We start from the raw sequence: 19,679 nt of genomic DNA, 5'->3' as shown, positions 1-19,679 counted from the left end.
TAATTTTTATATTTTCTTTTTAGTAGAGGTGGGGTTTTGCCATATCGGCCAAGCTGGGTTTGAACTCCTGACCTCAGGTGATCCACCCACCTCAGCCTCTTAAAGTGCTAGGATTACAGACATGAGCCACCATGCCCAGCCCAGATGGTGTTTCTAAGAAACATTATAAAGATTGTTGCTTCCGGCCAGGTGCAGTGGCTCACACCTGTAATCCCAGCACTTTGGGTGGCTGAGGCGGGTGGATCATGAGGTCAGGAGTTCGAGACCAGCCTGGCCAACATAGCGAAACTCTGTCTCTACTAAAAAATACAAAAAATTAGCCAGGCGTGGTGGCCCATGCCTGTAGTCCCAGCTACTCAGGAGTCTGAGGCAGGAGAATCACTTGAACTTGGGAGGCAGAGGTTATAGTGAACCGAGATCACACTATTACACACCAGCCTGGGCGACAATGCGAGACTCCATCTCGGGGGAGAAAAAAATTGTTGCTTCCTTGTTCTACCATTAGTTACAAATCTTTGGAGATTTAGGGCTGCCTGTGTTGAATTTTCTATTTTAGGCTCTCAATAAGTTTAACTAGATGAAAAGGAAATGAGAATGGAGTAGAAGGGCTAAAGCAGTCTTATACACTCAAAATGCTCAAATAAAAGAAGCTCAAAAGCAGTCACGCAATGAAGTTCAATTGGAAGGCTTCCCTTTATTGAGTAATTGGTTGAATTGGCATGCAGACTTATAATAGAGTTCCTCATCCAGTTTCTTGATATAGCAATAGATTTATTTACAAAAACATTGGGGGATAATTGATGGCTACTGGAAAGAAAAAGTAGAGCATCTCAGGATGTAAATTAGGTAAATTTGTGCAGAATTGACCAAGTATCTAGTAACACCAGAAACAATGGACTTAGAAAGGCATTGGAAAAATTATTATTTAATGAAGTATTTAGAGCAGTGTGCCTAATTTAGTCCCAAAGAGATTTTAATAACTATTTTCTGAAGTAAAAGCACTCTTTTTTTTTTTTTTTTTTTTTTTTTTGGAGACTGGATCTCACTCTGTCGCCCAGACTGGAGTGTAGTGGCATGATCTTGGCTCACTGCAACCTCCACCTCTCAGGCTCACGTAGAAGTGCTATTTACAACAGGCTTCATCCACATTGGGAATTATCTGCTAACTGACAGAAAGATCCCGTTGATATCTGATATATGCATAAGACATTAAAAAAGACTTTGAGCTTTATTATCCTGTGGAAAAGAATGATGTGTCCTGAAGTACCATGGAGCTCGTATACCAAATATCACAGGTTTAAGAACCAATAAGGAGAGAAAAAATTGGGAGACAAGGAAATCCATCACACATCACAATTGTGTGCCTGACTTTTTCCCAGAGAGATTTTTAGTAACTACTTTCTGAAGTAGAAGTACTATTTAAAACAGGTTTCATCCACATTGGGGAATTATCTGCTGGCTGGCAGAAAGATTACATTGATATCTAACATGTGTGCAAGACATTAAAAGGGACTTTGATCTGAGCGTCCATTCAAAAGAATGAAATACAACCTTACATGTTTTATTTTTATGCCAAATATACACGAGACTCTGTTGGAAGAGTAGACAGATCTTTTTTACTGACAGCTTCAATTTGTGTTCTGAACAGTATAAATTTAAAGGGGATCCTGATATAATAAGGCTTCAATGGATAGGCCAGTAGAATCCATAACACATCACAATTTTTGTTTCCTTGTCTCTCATTTTTTTTCCTCTTTATTGGTTCTTAAGCCCATGATATTTGACATGCTAGCTCCATCATACTTCAGGACACAGCACTCCTTTCTACAGGAAAATAAAGCTCGGATCAGAATCCCTTTTAATGTCGTGCACATATAGTTGCTATCAATGAGATCTTTGCTTGAACTATTAACAACTTTGCAAGACAAGGTGAGCTCTGATGCCATGAAAAAGGTAAAGCATAGGTGAAAATTGTCAGTGCTTCCATTTCAGTTTGTTTTCTCTGTATCAGCAAAACTACAGCCAGGACTTGTGTATGTGTGTACATGAAACCACACAACTTAGTACTTAAAAAGCTAATTTTCCTTGATAGTCCAATCATGGTACTCCACCTGAGGAATGAATGTGTTTTTTCATTAGTAAAACATACTCACACCTACTTCTTGTGAAATCATAACACCAGCATTGTTTTGTCAAAAATATTTACACCTTCTTTGCTGGCTTTTGTTTTTCAATATAAAGAGTCCCAGATTAATGTCAGTGTTTCTGCCTGAACTATTTACTGACTAGAATCAAGCCCATGCATCTCTCCCTAATCACCTAGTTTCTCCTTTAACGTCAAAGAATGAGCATGCTCATGCCTCCAGAATCAGATGGCTATAAATCATACTTTTGAGGAAATCAGTTCCTGAGATGATTGGAATTTATTATTGAAATCAACCAGTTTGAAGTGTTAAGGAGTTTCAAGGATTTAGCAGCATATTCTTTGCCATATCCTTTCCAATATACTTTAATAGTGTAAGAGCTCACCTATATCAATATGCCAAATACTAAAGCAGATGTCTCATTTAAACTACCCTTATTCAACATATCAGAAGACAGCGTAAATGTAAAGCTGCCCCTCAAAGAGCTATATGCCACTTTCCAAGATGGTCTCATTTAGTTTGTTTTCCAAGTTAGGCATCTGGGTATTTGTCATGTCAGCGTGCCATGGTCTTCCATGATTGAAAAGCCTAAGCAGATGCAGGAAGTTTGGGATGTCCAGATTTCAGCAATGTATGTTACAAGTAAAAATGTTATGCACAGATGGGCACGGTGGGACACGCCTGCAATCCCAACACTTGGGGAGGCCTAGGCAGGCATATCACAAGGCCAGGAGTTCGAGACCAGTCTGACCAACATAGTGAAACCCCAACTCTACTAAAAACACAAAAATAGCCAGGTGTGGTGGTGTGCACCTGTAATCCCAGCTACTCAGGAAGCTGAGGCAGGAGAATTGCCTGAACCCCAGAGGCAGAGGTTGCAGTGAGCTGAGATCGTGCAATTGCACTCCAGCCCAGGCAACAGTATGAGACTCCATCGCAAAGGAAAAGAAATATTATGCACTCCAGTCCCAGTCCAGAGTCTCTTGGAGTCTGTGCAGTAATATTTATTTTTTTCCCTGTTATAAACTCAATGTCGTAATGTGGCAATGAAAGGTTATGACATATTTCAAGAGCTGTCATTAGTGGCTTCTTAATTCCTACCACATGCCAGCCACTGTGCTTTTAATTTTATATCAATTCTTTCATTAATCCTCAAAGACTCGAAGAAGTTAAGGAACACAAAGAGGCAGCATATGAACCTAGATAGATATGATAAACAAATCAAAGTTTAGTTGATTATATTATTCTGCTACTGTATCAGAACCTACAAAAAATATTAAGCAAAAGACTAGTAAGAAACATGCCTTTTTATGAGCTTCCTCAGAATTATACCTAGTGAATAAAAGTATGTGAATGAACATCTTTTAAGGTAAAACTCCATGGAGATAAATAATTGAGAGAACATAATATAATGCAAGTCACAATGGTGGTTCACTCAGGCTAATATGGCTCTGATAGTGGTATCCAACCATGTTATCTCCAGGAATAGAATGTAGGAAGTAAAAGGATCTGAAAGTAGAAGGTCTGTAAGACTACCCTTAAATACAAAAGTTTTCCCAAAACCATCTTACTGCTTTGTGAGCCACTTAAAAACTGTCTTCTTGAATTACTGTTGATTTATGAGTCTTTATTTTTCAGAGTACTCTACCTCAACTTTGAGCTGTCTCTGAACCTGCAGCACAGAGAGGATCTCTCTCTTCCTCAGCCCTCACTCCTCTAGCAATAATGGATTGCGGTTGCTTGCTATTTAGTGCTTACTAGGTTCACCGTGTGGATAGGTGGATATCTCTGTTGTTGTGGTCCAGCTTCAATCTTAGACTGGCCCCATGCGCTTGGATCTTGGATTTAGGGTTTTCTCAGCATTTATACCTTACCTCCCTGTGGCAGACAAACACTCATGTTTTTCTATGAGTCTTGTGTGAGAGAGTTTTCTGCTTCTTTCTTACAGGTAGCAAAACGAGAATGGTATTGTTATAGGGTCTTCAGCTCAGAATGGTTTCCTGTCTGTTACCCAAAGGTTTGTTTACTTAACTCTTCTTTGCTGTAGTGGATCTTAACCTGTGCTCTGGGGAGGCGGCAGTGGGGATGGGGGTTAGCGGGGAGTGGGTTAAGATCCACTACAGCAGAGAATGTGCTGTCAGGTCTTGAGCCCCATCCCCAACAGCTGAAAGCTTTTCCTCCATGCAAGAGGCTGATTTGAGCAAGAATGCTGGGATTTGTGCTTTTCTGCAGTGGCAGCTGATCATGTCTTGTAAACCTACACTTTTGCTGGGGCTCTCTCTCTGTCCCACTCTGCCCCTGATTAGTTCTTCCAACTTCTATGAAATGGCCCTACCAGTAAATGTAAACTCCTTCCCTGCCTGCAACTCCCAGCAGTTCTACATTCTGATGATAGCTCTCACTCAATCTTTCACCCAGTTTCATTTTCTTGCTTGCATGGCAGGCAGCATTTCTCTTTCTATGCTCTGCTGCAGTTCTGCGAGTCCATAAGCTGCCTGTCTTCCCTTGGAGAAGACTTTTCTTCATTGGAGTCCAGCCTACTTGTTTGCCCCGTGATCTCAGGTCTCTGATGGGTTAAAGCAAAGTTATAATTTTTTCATTTATCCAGCTTTACTTATTAAGGTTGAAGCAACACTCTTTACTAGCAGGAATTGTATCTCTAGCCATCTTCCATGGCATCTAAAATGGAACTATTGGTATCAGAAATGCAAGACGTTTGTCAGTATTCTCTCTGAACCATAAGAAGTATTGCAAATCATATTATCATTGTAAATCACAGATCATAATCGAAGTATCTCCTTCCTAGTCAGTGTGAGAAGGAGGGCATCATTTTCCCTTCCATTTTCTTCTAAAGGCAAGCTAAGGGTTTTTTCTTTAAAAATGTTGAGCCAATTTTATATTTAATTGTTAAAAGTCTCACAGAAACTAGAGTCTTTATTGGGCCTCTGTTGATGGAAGAATTGGCAAGTGCCTGAGTTATTGATTCTGTGGCTTCAGCTAAATTGTGAGTCATGGTAGTAAATTTGGATTCAATAAGGAGAAATCCCAAGGAACATAGCAAGGCTGAGGAATTAGATAATTTACTTTGGTTCGGATGGGTTTTCTCTGGGACCTTCATGGATTTTGAAGATGACATTATGGATATTATGAATATCTACAAAACAGTCTCCACATTTTTATCTACCTTGGGCTTAATAAAAAAATTATGGGGAGAAACATTTTTTAATCCATATAAGAGAACTTGGATGTTTTTCTTGAAACAATTAGAAGCAACTGAAGAGCTTTGCACAGGACATATTTTCTTTTTCTGAATGAACAAGTGATTGAACCACTGAGAGTAAGACTCCAAGTATGGCAATCTTATTTTGAATTCAGATAGATAAAATTTTGAGGAATGTGTCCAGTTTGCTCTAAAATGGGTAACAACCAAGAAAGAGTAGATACTTTGTGTGTTCCAGTTTTGGTTCTGGTAGGTTGACAAAACCTTAGTTAAGAGCACAGAATTAAGAGAAGAGGAAGGTTAAGCCTTAGGCACTGTGTCAGGCCTGCAGCCACATGTGACAGGGTTCACTTAGCATCCTCAGCAGAGGATTCATAGGAGGGATTTTAAGGAAAATATGTAGGGAAGAAAAATGACTCATTAGAGTCAGAAGACTAATCTTGTGTGCTTGACCAAAACAATTGGGTGTGGTGACTGAATAAAGAAATACGGGATTTAGAAGCTGAAGTCTCATTTCTGGAGCTTCCATGAGCTAGTTAGGTGGCTACAAGATTAACTACACATCCTAGCATCTGTAGCAGTGTCTCCTCACATATCTCCTTTCTCTGCTGTGGTTAACCAAATATTGTGTTGGGCATGTGACTATAGGTAGGACCCAACTAGCAGCCCCAGCTGCAGGGAACATGAGCATGGTAAGCCGGACTGGAATTGGCAAGGATTAGAGTGAAGTATAACCAAGGAGGTTAAAAAAAGTGTATCTGGTCCAGAACAGGCTGCTGTTCTACATGGTCCAAAGTACAGCAGTCTACAATTTCACCAAGATTGCATCTCTCTGGCCAGTTTTTAGGGATCCTGCCATAAAAATATTTATTTTGTATGCATGTTTCCTTTTTTCCTAGTGTCTTCCATACGAGCCTCCTCAAGGGATTTGGTTGAGCAGATACAAAGCCCTGGACAATCAATTATGGCTTAAAAATTCCATGTTTCAAATGTTGCTTTTTAAAACAGCATACTCCATGGGAAGAAATAGAGATGTGATGTTATCTGAGGAGTATGGCTTTTACCTGTGTGGTTTCTAAGCCAGCTGCGAGGGTGTGCTTCCTGGAATGAACTCATGACTTCCTTTCTAGTTCTTATCTTATGCACCCTAACCACCAGCTGCTAACAAATGCCTGGGTAAAGCTTGTGAGTTTTTCCTGAGAATGTGGGAATAGGCAATTGCCTCATGTTGAGTTCTGACCTTTTTGTAAGGCTTTTCTCACATTTTCTTCACAGCGGGCTCTGAGACAACAGAAATATGTTGCTGAGTCTTTGGGCTGCGACGGTGATATGATGAGCTGAATAGTTTTAGTTGCTTTGTGTAAGCTTATAGAATATTGACCCTTTGTCACATTGGTTTCCGCATCTGTTTGCTGATGAATGAGGGAAATAATCTCCCCACTGGAAATAATACGAAACAATATTCGTTTCGTATAAACAATCCAGTTTCACGGTCTCACCCTCCTGCATAGATATTGCTGGTTGGGATTGAATGACCTTCTGTGACATGCTGGATCCTGTAGATGAAAAGAAATAACAAGACTGGTCCTCTAAGCTGACCTGTAAAAGAGCTTCTAAGAACTTTTGGGGCAGGAGTTAAATCTTCAGTCAAGGCAGGGTTCAGAATCTGGTTCCTTTCCTCTTCTTGTTATACCTGAGTTTTTGTCACATATGGATAGTTGTTCATCCCCTCTTCCCTCCCCACTGTCTTATCCCAGTCCTAGATTGTCCTCAGTCTCACTATCAGCTACTGTCCTTACCAAGGAAGGCAGAGGCCGTGAGCACCCACAATATGCTGACAAGAGTCATGTTGGCACCTCTATTTTCAGGAAAAAAACTGCCTGGGCAGAGCCTGAGGCCCAGTTTATTCAGTTTTGTGTAAAGCTCCACCTAGAATTATTGGAGGTAAGCAATGCAGCTGTCTCAGATTAGGAAAGGAAGGGGTACAATGGGGAACGCAGGGGCAGGGACAAGCTGTATTTCTTTAAAGGGCTCTAAGGTTTTTTCCTTAACACAGTCCCTTAGTCTGTTAGATTTTACCAACTCCTGGTCCCCTCTAATACTGACTGAAACTCTGCAGCGGGAGAAAGTCAATTTCCACCTCTAAAAACCCTGGCTGGGTAAGAAAGGTCAAAAATTTGACTGCCTGAGATGTTTCCTTTACACAAGACCCTTTAGAGATCTCTTATTCTTTTAGTGCAATTAATTTGAAGATTTTAGAGATCTCTTATTCTAAACAATTAATGAAGCGATATTTTACAAAGGGCATATAACAGTGTCATGGCCAGGCTTAAAAATTCTCTTGACTAAATTAAAAGTGAAAAATCTCACCTAAAACAGTTCTGGTAGGTAAAATTCCTGCAGAGGCTTGGGTTTGCTCCCTGGTCAGGGAAAAACAAAGGCCATTCCACCTGTGACCTAATAGTTAAAATTCTGCACTTTCACATTCACAGCATGAGTCTGATTCCTGGTCAGGGATCCAGCCCCTCTTGGTTTTATATTTGTGTGACTTTTGGGTATTAATTTATTATTGATCATTCCTACTTTCTTAGCTTTTTGTTTCCTGTCTTTTATCATTTGTCAGGGGCACTTGAGGCTTTGGGGCCTTTGTGTGTGGATGATCAGCTAAGAGGGCAAGACCCTAAAAATATGGCCTGACAGAAATGTGGGTTATACCCTATTTGTTGCTAATGAAACTTTCCTTTGCTGAGTGATCTTTAGGGTGATTCTGGATCTTGTTAAAAAATGCTTGCCACCTCTTTGGACACAGCTTGTGCATCCATGCTTATGTGATAACTTTGGTTAAGGCACTTGGGGGGATATCTTTTGGTGAAGAAGTTCAAAAGTCAGAAATACCATTTGTCCCAGCTAAAATCTGATAAGAGATTTGAAAGTACTTCTTTAAAGGACTCTATAGTCAAAAATTGACTTAATTAAAACTGATATTTAGGCTATGCATGTATTTACTTACTACTTTAAGGCCTCTGCTCTTTCTCTCCGTAAAAATTTCTCAGGCAACTAAATTTCTTCTTAAACCCGTGATAGCCATGTGCAGTCCTCTGTCTCTCTAATTCTATTGCCCTTTCCTTCCTCTTGCCACCCTCAGTGCCACATAAGAAGATAAAAAAAAAAAAAAGAAAGAAACAGACCTCTAACAGCCTGGGATTTTTAAAGAAAAAACAGAAAAGGTGCCACAGACTCACTTATAGGAGAAACTGCTATTTTTTTTTTCCTCAGCAAATCCCAAGAGTGGAAAATGGACAGGGCCCTCTCAGATCTAAAACTCTGCTCTCCTTCGCATTGCATTACCAGAAATTTTTGCTTCTGAAGTTACTAGAAATTCCTTTTTATTGTGAAAAACTTGCCTTTGGTGTGTATAATGGCTAGGGAATGAGCTGATCACACAGTGGCCTGATTGGCATTGGGCTGCCCACCAGCCTTAGGGGGAATATATTTGTAGCAAAACGTGTCCTGATCCCCATGGTGATCTCTTTTGGGGAACCCAAGATTTCATGTGAGTTATGCTTTGAATTCAATGGTCCAGATAAAAAATAGAGACTGAATTAAAAGGACCTATCTAAATGAAACTGGTCACCTTATAAAAGCCTATGATAAATTTATATAATTTCATGTTATCTTCGCATCCATGCTTTTAACACAACTAAATTTAAAAAGCTGAAATCCCCTGTCTCTCTCTGTATTTTGAGATACAAATCCTCTATCTTGTTTCACCTGAGAGTTATCACTTTAGAAATGGAAATTTAGGGTTGCTTAGCTAACAGTTGCCTAGAGCAATAAAATAGGTAATTAGAACAGTAAATAAAAAGCTATTTAAAACTGGTAAATGAAAAATAGTATAGATCTATAAGATGTGCTTCTGTTTTATATATGTTACATGTATGTGATGTTTCACTACTGAAATATGTGAAAGAGCTCTAATTAATTGGCTTAAAGAAAAAGTAAACACTTATGAGAGAAATAGAAATCTTACTCAAACACCTTTTAGTTCATGTGACTTTAGTAATCTTTAACAAATAAAGCCAATTGAAAAATTATTGGTGAAATAAAATAGAAACCTCTTCAGAATTTAATTTAGACATTTTGTCTGAGTCTGTTGGCCTATTGTTCAGATATTATTTCTGCTAGATGTTTTAAGATCATAAAATATGTTTTTCTGACCATTTTTGACACTTAACTTGTCTATAAACTATGTTTTTAGATTTGAGACTTTAGGATACGATGAACCTTAGCTCTGGGCATTGTCCGTTGTCTTGGATTCTGTATCTGGTGCTTAATTAGAGTTACTTACTTCCTCAATTTTTCACTAAGAGTTACTAAGAAGTAACATTATAATTAATGTATGTAATTAAAACTACTAGCTATGACCGGGCATGGTGGCTCATGCCCATAATGGCATTACTTTGGGAGGGCGAGGCGAGTGAATCACCTAAGGTCAGGAGTTCGAGACCAGCCTGCCAAACATGGCAAAACCCCATCTCTACTAAAAATACAGAAAGTTAGTCAGGTGTGGTGGCATGCACCTGTAATCCCGGCTACTAGGGAGGCTGAGGCAGGAGAATCACTTGAACTCAGGAGGCTGAGGTTGCAGTGAACTGAGATTGCACCACTGCACTCCAACTTGGGTGACAAGAGAAAAACTCTGTCTCAAAAAAACCCCAAACAACTACCAGCTATAAGAGAAACAATTCTATATGTAAAGTGTATAAAGTTGTTTGTGTTTTTGATAAAAAGCTTCCAAGAGGGCATGGGAATATGGTTTCTGTTCAAAAGAAAGTAATTTTTCCCAGTGTAGAGATCTTTTCAAATCAATTTTTAAAATTAAAGTTTTTAAAAATTAAAGTTTTTTTGAGTGAAAAAAAAAACTAAATGAATATAGAAAGTTGGAAAAGTAAATTTTTGTTCTAGGGTAGACTGATAGTACAAAACTAAAGATTTAAGTAAGTTGTACCATGTTTGTGGAAGACTGATCTTGTGGAAGGAATTCTGTGTGCGATTATTTCTTTTTCTTTTTTCTTTTCTCTTTTTTTTGAGACAGGGTCTCACTCTGTCACCCAGGCTGGAGTATAATGGCCTGATCTCAGCTCACTGCAAACCGTACCTCCCAGGTTCAAGTGATTCTCATGCCTCAGCCTCCCAAGTATCTGCAATTACAAGTGTGTGTTACCATACCTGGCTAATTTTTGTACTTTTAGTAGAGTTGGGGTTTCACCATGTTGGCCAGGCTGGTCTTGAACTCCTGGCCTCAAGTGATTCACCCACCTTGGTCTTCCAAAGTGGTGGGATTATAGGTATGAGCCACCACACCTGGCCATTCTCAATTCTTATCAATATATGAATCAGTCAGTACTTCTGAATGCTATTTCCCCAAAACAGATATTTAAAACCTTGGAAAAAATGTTGCTAGTGACCTTTCCAGATAAATAACAAGATTAATAATCCAAATACCTACCGTATACAATTCTCATGTCCTAGAAAGAACCAGACGAAAGTTGTTTTTTTTTTTTAATTTTTAACTTTTTCTCTCTTTCTATTGACAAGCTGTGGGTACCTAGGAGAAGAAAGAGAGGTTACTTTTCACTTTCAGATAGGAATGCAGAGATATAAAAGTAGTTTATTTGTGTAGCTTCAGTCAATAGTAGTTCACTCTGGTTTTTGAAACTGAAATCAATGTAATTTTCTCTGAATCTAAGTTATCTATTATATAACTATCTACTAAGCAATTAAATAACTATCAAGAAAACAATGGCAAATTAGATATGATCTTAAGGGCATGACTTGCATTTTGTGTGATATGCTGAGACAATTGAATTTCCTTTAGGTTCTCTTTTATCATGGATGAGCCTCCTGGTAATTTCCCCATACTCCTGTGGTGAGCATGTGTGCTAGGTGAGCATCTGTGGTTCAGCTTTGGGTTTGAGTGCAGCTCTTGGAGGCCTGGGTATCACTGCGTCTCTGTGCCACAGAAGTAGGTTTCTGAGTAACTGAGCTGGGTGGCTATAATGTACAGAGAGCTTTGCTGGTTTTTTTTCATTAAATGTGGCAGCTATTTTATCATGAGTTCAGTTGTTCACCTTTCAGTAACATCATCAAGAAGATGGGCACCTCGCCATGCTTCTGCCTGTACCAGTATATAGAATATAAAGCCTTTGAGGAATTGCAGTTGATGATAGCATCTTTCCCTTCTTGGTGGATCATGGCTTGAGGACTCTGCACTGGTTGTTGGCTTCTCATCCGTGATCAGAAAGACAATCAAAGGACATAGGAAATCCTCATGAGACACTCAGTCTTGTAAAATGAAGGGTGATTTTCTCCCTTCCCTCCTTATTTAAAACAGTAAGCATCACCACATAATTACAGTACATTTTCCATGCTTCTTAGGTCTAGTTCTTAAAAGGGCCCTTCCCAAGAGAGAAAGCTATTGTCATTAAGGTGCTGTCTTATGACAACCTCTTCCAGACTGAATTGTGTACTCACAGGTGAACTGCCACAACAAGGTGCCTGAAAGCACTTTCAGGAGAGTCTCCATCCTTGGCCTCCCAGAATATCCAGTGTGTCAGTCAGCCTCTGAATGGGCTTCCTTAGCAGGAGTTGCTTTGAACTCAGAATGAAGCCTATTGCAGTTTTTTCCAGGATATTGCAACTTTGGGGGCAACAAATCAGAGACACATCACAACAATTTAACTGCACAAAACTAAACGCGTCTGTCTAGAATACTTTTTAAACAGCTCTCCTCTGTGGCCAGACTGAGGATTGTTGATTAAAATGTGGATTGTGGCTTTTCTTGAGTATGTTTTCATCCAACATAGGTTTTTTTCTTGCTATAAGAAGGGCCTATCAATATACTGTGTTACAGAAAGAATTACTCCAGAATTAAGAGAAAAAAGAAGTATCAAGGGAAAATTTATTATATGTGTATAGATATATATATCCACACACACACACACACCTATACATATGTATAAATATGTGAACTCATAGTGCTCTTTCAAATGGTGACATTTCATTATACTATTTACTTGTGCAGATTTCTTTTAGTGTTCATCATTTTCTTCTAGATAATGTAATGTGCAAACTTCTTATAATGGCTTTTAATTATTTTCACAAAGTGGTTTCTGCTTGTTGCTTTAGTTTTATATTTACTGATATACATTTTGAGTTGTATGCTCTGGCCATTCTGAAGTAGCTTAATGTTATTCTCTATAAATATTGATTTCATGTCTTTGTACCTTTTGTTTATCTTTTTCTATAATACCCTTTCTCGGACTCCATTTTTGGCTAACTGTTTTACAGATCTTAACTTGGATACTACCTCCCATAGGCAGCTTTCCGTTACATTCAAGTTTCCAAGTTAAATGCCACTGTTAGGTGGTCATATTGTACTCTTTTCCTATGATAGCTTTTATTATACTATATTGTAATACACTGTGCAATATTACATTCTCCCTGAAGGTGGAAACAATGCCTTATTCTTCCCATTTGCATCTATTCTTTTCAAGTCCAAGACACATATTCGGTATCAAATGAATAACCTTATGCAGTGAAATCCCAAGTAAATAGAAAACATATTTGGTAATCTCACAAATATTATGAGAATTTATAAAACTGAGAATTAAGATACAACTACTTTGCAGTGGTGGTTTGAACATTTTATGACATATATAATTTAATCATAGCATAATTCTGGCTTTTAGTACTCAGATTCATTGTATTCTCTGTCGCCTTGTACATACTGTTTCTAGCTTTAAGATCACTTTCACCAGCTTCTCTGTCTTTCAACTTGATTGACTCCTACTAAATCTTAAGGTCTCAGCATAGGCAAGACATATTCCAGGCTGTCCCTGACTCATCACCAAGGCTAAGATGGGGTGGGGCTTTCCATATGCTTTCATACCACCCTTTGCTTTCCCAAGGTTGGCCCCATTTCACTTTATTCTGTCTGATTAGCTGCCTACATAACTAACTAGACTACAAATTTAGTGAAAGAAGATACTATGTATTTCTCCATAGCTCTTTATTCCCAGCATGTAACATGTATGCAGAACTCAGCAGGCACCCAATGAACAAATGCTAATTGATAAAATGAATAAAACTTGAGACCGATGTTAGCTGGAAATCATTGTCCTTGCATTACAAATGAATTCCCTGATATAAAATGTTAAGAAGTTGATTCACTTGCTCAAGAAGCCATAACACACTTATGGCTAGAACAATGCTAGAAAGTAGCTTTTTCCAATGCTGTTTCCCAAATATACTAGATAAGAAAATAATATAAATGAATAATTGTGGGAATCAATGAAATGTGAAAGCTGAAGCAGCATGAAGAGCTTGAACAAAAATGCAGGGATGAGATTGGACGTAGTATTCCTGTTTCTGGTATGACTCTATTGTTGCCTTAGAAGGTTAGAGACAGCATCAACATATTCCCTCCCCATTATGCAAGACATGAAATAGAGTAAATGTAACAGCAGTTGGAGTGAAAAATGTCCATTGTAACAGAACTTTATAATGGGTTTCAATAATTTATAGATCATGTTAAATATACCTGAAAATTTTAAAAGCTGATTTATTGTCTTAGGGTATTTGAAATAGTTTTGTTAAGAGCAGGGATATATCGTAACTGATTATTCACCTGAATTTTATATTTTTTGAAATTGAAATGAAATGATTCATCAAAGCTACATTTCTCTACACAGCAACAGCTGTCATATGCCTGCACTTTTGCTGGGACCTGTGGCTACAGCTTTGAATTTGGGAACAGGCTCTGGATGCCTGTGAGCAGTGAGTATCCGCAGCAGACTATTCACTCAGAGTGGCTGATGCTCTAGAGTGGGAGCCTGAGCTGTGCATGAAACGGCGTAAGTATGAAGAGTGATGCTTAATATTCCTTCCTGCTTTTCATTCTCAGCTACGTGCATTATAGAAAGGATCTTGGAGTCTTTCCTGCCTAAATCAATGTAAGCCGTAAAAAGAGTGGAAAAAATACTGCATGTGATATTGGTGCTCCCAGATATGGAAGGATAATAAATCTAATTCACATTGAGTTAGCTTTATATCCATGTTCAGAAATATAGAATTAAATGTGAGAGAATTGATCAACCTATAGACTTTACGTTATAGTTACACCAACCCCATGAGGATCCCTAGATGAACTAAGCTAAGCCAACCTATATATCACCCCTATTCTGATCAGAAATGCTTCAACATCCCTGAAATCACTGTTCCTGAAGTCACTGTTCACATAAAGCCATAAGTAATGAGGTTTACGGAGGCTTCTGCATGCTTCTTGGGATGTATTCTTAATGTCTGTATCTTCTCACTGTAAAGATCTCAGCTTCGGAAAATCAGTCTATGAGGAATAAGTTCTAATCATTTATCTACAAATATGATATAAAATCATAATTTCATTTTTTTCATTCTCTGAAAGTGATAATCACACTCTTCTCTAGGTCAATGATGAAGAAATATATGCAAGAATTTTTAAAGTTGCTATCTTTTCAAAAGCATGACCTGTTAATAGCTTCTGTAGGAAGGGCCTATCGTTGGTGGTTTGGGGCATAGGTGACTATGGACTCTATTTTCTCACAAAGTTAGTGATACTGAGCAAATCCCTGAACTCCCACAGCCTGTTTTCTCTACTAAAATATGGATTATTCTAATAGTTGTCTTAAATAATTATTGGGAGGATTAGTTAATGTAATACATGCAAAACGGGTGGAATAATAGAAGTTCAACATAATCTAGACATGATTACCATTATACAGCAGTGTACTCTAAGTGATAAAATTGTTTCTCATGGAGGTACAAGGTAACAATTCTGATACCACTATGCATGTTTAATGGAGTTGGACTATGATGTACCTGAATAGTGGGTAGTGATGAATAGTGGGTAGTGATGTACACAAATAGTGGGTAGCAAAAATTCTTCACTTGACCAAACTTTAGTCAGGCTTTTGAAGCTCCTCCTTAGCTTATCTGTGCACTTTCTTGTAAAATCTAGTTTTAACAAGAATCCTTCCAAGTCAGTTTAGCAAGAACCACACTCTCCCCTGCTGCCCCCGCCATCCTCCGCTTGATATCTGATTACACTCCATATCTAATTGGGTTACTCATCCTCTACCATCCCCCAGGTGATTGATGTCTGATCACCCTGACCTGTCTTCAGCCAGGATCCTGCTTGGTCGGTCTAGCCAGAATATCCCTTGCTTCTAATGTTTCTTCTTAGTAATTTCTCATCCACTGACCCCCAACCTGCCCCTTGGCTAGAAATTTCCACTTGGCTATGCTGTATTTGGAGTTGAATCCACTTCTTTTCCTTCACTGCAAAATCTTGTTGCAGTGGTCTCTATACCTGTCATGATGGTCCTAAGTAAATTCTGCCTCACCGTGTTTTAACAAGTATTACTGAATAACTGTTTTTTAACAGTGAGAGCCAGGCTGCATACCCTTGTGGAGGGAATTTGTGGATAAGCAAGAAGGGGAGAATTCTAGTGTGATCTGCAAATGATTTAGCATTGGAGACATTGCTAAGAACTAATGTTTAACTTAAAATAGATACAGGTGGTTATGCTACATATAGAAATATTTCTAGATATGCAGATATACACAGGTTAATATTCACACATGCAATTATTTGCTTAGAAATGCCTGTAAGCTGAGAAAGCCTAAAAGAAACGACATCTCAGGAAACGTTATTCACTGGAAGAACCTGTAGTAGGATCTTAGTTTTCCCATTCCAAACACACATTCTTGCGCCCTAGGATACAAGGGAGACAGGGCACCCTCATTCCAGAAGCTAGCAGAAACAAAGCATCACCAGCGATTTATCTTTAGCTGAATCAGCAACGTCTTTCTGAAAACAGAAAAGGAGAGTGGTAGCCGGACACGGTGGATCACGGCTGTAATCCCAGCACTTTGGGAGGCCGAGGCGGGCGGATTGCCTGAGCTCAGGAGTTTGCTACCATCCTGGCCCACACGGTGAAACCCCATCTGTACTAAAATACAAAAAAGAAATAACCAGGCGTCGTGGCATGCGCTTCTTGTTCCAGCTACTTGGGAGGCTGAGGAAAGAGGATTGCTTGAACCCACGAGGCGGAGGTTGCAGTGAGTGGAGATCGTGCCACTGCTCTCCAGCCTGGGTGACAGAGAGAGACTCTATATCAAAACAAACAAACAAAAAATGGAGAGTGGTTAGACTCTTAGACACTCTAAAGCTAAGGTAACTTTCTTGTCTGTAAGGCTTGTCATGTATCAGTCTTTCTTTAAGCTCAACTTGCCTCACCGACTTCAAAGCATGATCTCTCATACTGCCATGTGTAAATGAAGGCGAGTCTGTGTGCCTCCCAGTTTGAGACCCCAAAGCAGGTTTGAGTACGGGCTGCAGGTGCCTGCAGAGCACTGTGCGCTTGCTGCACAGAGGTACACTGCAGAGTCTCCAGGCTGGGAGGGCGCAATGTGCAGAGAGAGGCGCTTGGCACTTTTGTTTAAGAAGACTGTGAATCTTCCATCTTTATTTTGATTCGTAACTGAACTTATAGATATCACGATTGCAGGACCTTCAGCAGGATATTTTTTGTACCACAGGAAATAATCAAACAGGTTGTTAGTATAGTCACAATTCAGAATAGAAAGTTCTCCTTCCTGGACACTCAGGAATGGTGTATTTTGCTTAACTTGCTGGTCATCATTCTTCTGTTGACTATTTACCCCTGTTTGGAAAGAGAGTAACAGATTTTCAGTTTTATTCTTAATGTCCCCGCAGGAAACCATCATGATCCAGAAAACAAACAAAACTTCTCCAATTATCTCCCAGCCTTCCAGTGTTCCTTATAGCTTTTCCTACTATATTCAAACCTCCCATGCACAACTCACAGTCTGTCTGAAGCCACAGAATCAGCAATGATGCCCCCAGGAGCATGCCCATCCCTCCGCGGGAGATGGAGATTGTTTTGTCTCCTGCCCAGAAAGCTGCAAATCTGACTTCAACCTTCTGTGCTTTATTCATGTCCTTTCACAGAACCTTCATTTCAGATATGAACAACCCTGTTTGTAACGAAAGTTATTTATCTTTATGAAAGGAAGCACTGCCCCCTTTAGTTCAAATGTAGAACATTTCTGTAAATGTGTTTCTGTATTTCCTAAAGATGATTTTATAACACCTACTCTGTAAAAAGTTAAAAAATAAGACATGGAAAGAGAAGAAAAAGTTTTCCGAGAACACGAGCGCACACACACACATACACACACACACACACACACACACACACACACACACAGAGCAATAGTAGAAAATGATACCTGGAAATTAGAGAATTACATAAGGTCAAATGATTGGCACCTTGTCAACTGGCATACTAAAGCAGACATCTCGTTTAAAAACATTAATAAGGACTGATACTTATTGGGGACACACATGGGTATGATATTTTATTTAATACAATGATTATTAATTTAGAGCACAGAGAAGTTTTGTAGCTTAGTCTTTAATGTAATGCAATTCTAATATGGTCTTCAAATGTATCCATATTTTCTAAATAAATAGCACAAAACATATTTAAATTCTGGGTACCTCTCTTAAAAACACAAATCAGCACAACAAAATTTATCTTCTGTATTAGATCACCTTCAGATCTGAAATTAGGTCTTTTGGAACTTGAATGAGATCATTCAGTGTGTTCTGTATTTTAAAATGAGGAAAACAGTGACTTAATCCTGTAAAGTCGATAGACAATATACATGGCAGTTACTTGAAAATGCCAAAAAGGCAACATAGCTGCTTACCTTCACTCTTGGTCCACAGGTAGTGTATTTCTCTATGGTTTACTATGATGGAGGAAGGAAGAAGAATCAATTGTACTTTTAATGCTGAATTAGTAGGGTAACTAGTGATTTCAACTAAGATTAAATTCCAAAATATTTTTTGAAATTATTTTTAACAAAGACAAATAACATAATAAAATAATGTTTGATGCATATTTTATTGTGGTAATAAACATTTTGAAATTTCACTTGAAGAATAATGAAATGAATATTCAGAAAAATTAAAATGCCTGTATTAAAAGTATATTAAGTCCATTAATATATTAAGTCTGGCTAGGCACCATGACTCATGCCTATAATCCCAGCACTTTGAGGGGCCAAAGGGGATGGATCACCTGAGTTCAGGAGTTCAAGACCAGCCTGGCCAACATGGCAAAACCCCATCTCTACCAAAAATATTAAATTAGCCAGGCGTGCTGGCGCCTGCCTGCAATCCCAGCTGCTTGGGAGGCTGAGGCAGGAGAATCGCTTGAACCTGGGAGGCGGAGGTTGAAGTGAGCTGAGATTGTGCCATTGCACTCCAGCTTGGGCAACAAGAGTGAAACTCCATACACATACACACTCACACACACATATACATGTATATATATATATACACACACATATATATATTCTATTAATATATATATTCTGTATATATTCTATATATATATATTCTATTAAAAGTAATTGTCTGATTCAGGAGAAGCTGATAAATTGTCTATGTTGCATATTATATACTTTAAACCTGTATGATTCGTACTTTCTAGTGAAGAAATTTTCACTGATTTATTTATGTATTTTTATATCAATCAACATTAATTTAGTTTTTATGCAAAGCTGGCACTGTGCTTGGCTTAGAATCTAAATATGGTTATGGAACAATCTTCATTCATAAATACCTGATAGTCTGAAGAGAAAGACAAATGTGTAACACATACTTATGACATAGCACGAGACATGAGGGTTTTATGAGGAAAACATAATGGTGATCCATTAGTTCTGCTGAGGAGGTTAGCAGGGTGGAGTCAGGGAAGACCTCACAAAGGTTGTGCTCTTTAGTGGGGCCTTAAGAGATAAAGGAAGATTGACGAGTTGGCTTCTTAGGAAAAGGGGTTTCCAGACAAAGGTATCTGCAATTTTAAAGGCACACAAATTATAGCCAGGAGAGCTCAGCAAATGCACTCAGTTCATTATAGCTGGATTTCACTATCTATGTGCAGGAAATTTATGACTTGGTATTAGGAAGGGTGGTCACATGCAAAACATGAGAATCCATGCATGAATCATGTAGAAGGCTGATTTTCCAGGTCCAAGGGGCCTAGCAGACTGTAATACTCTCTCTTTTGCTGTCTCTGATACACACACATACACACACACACACACACACACACACACACACATCTTTTAGGCAACAAAAGTACAAAATACACAATGCACACATGTACCACAAGCCCCAT

General features: G+C 38.7%; 1 pseudogene and 2 gene segments (V, D, J or C); all 3 read right to left on the bottom strand.

Moving 5' to 3' along the window:
• Positions 1 to 19,679, bottom strand: part of LOC116541450 — a 544,521-nt gene that overhangs the window by 338,967 nt on the left and 185,875 nt on the right.
• LOC116541480 lies at positions 10,969 to 11,968 on the bottom strand (annotated as a pseudogene).
• On the bottom strand, positions 16,636 to 17,657 carry LOC116541454. The segment is given in 2 exon segments: positions 16,636 to 17,129; positions 17,293 to 17,657. Coding segments are annotated over 2 exon segments (540 nt in total).

The sequence above is a fragment of the Sapajus apella genome, unplaced genomic scaffold (genome assembly GCF_009761245.1).
Source record: "Sapajus apella isolate SASKATOON/1434 unplaced genomic scaffold, GSC_monkey_1.0 scaffold151, whole genome shotgun sequence".
NCBI classification, from domain to species: domain Eukaryota; kingdom Metazoa; phylum Chordata; class Mammalia; order Primates; family Cebidae; genus Sapajus; species Sapajus apella.
The sequence above is the reverse complement of the archived record's forward strand: the minus strand, read 5'-3'. Positions and strand labels throughout refer to the sequence as shown.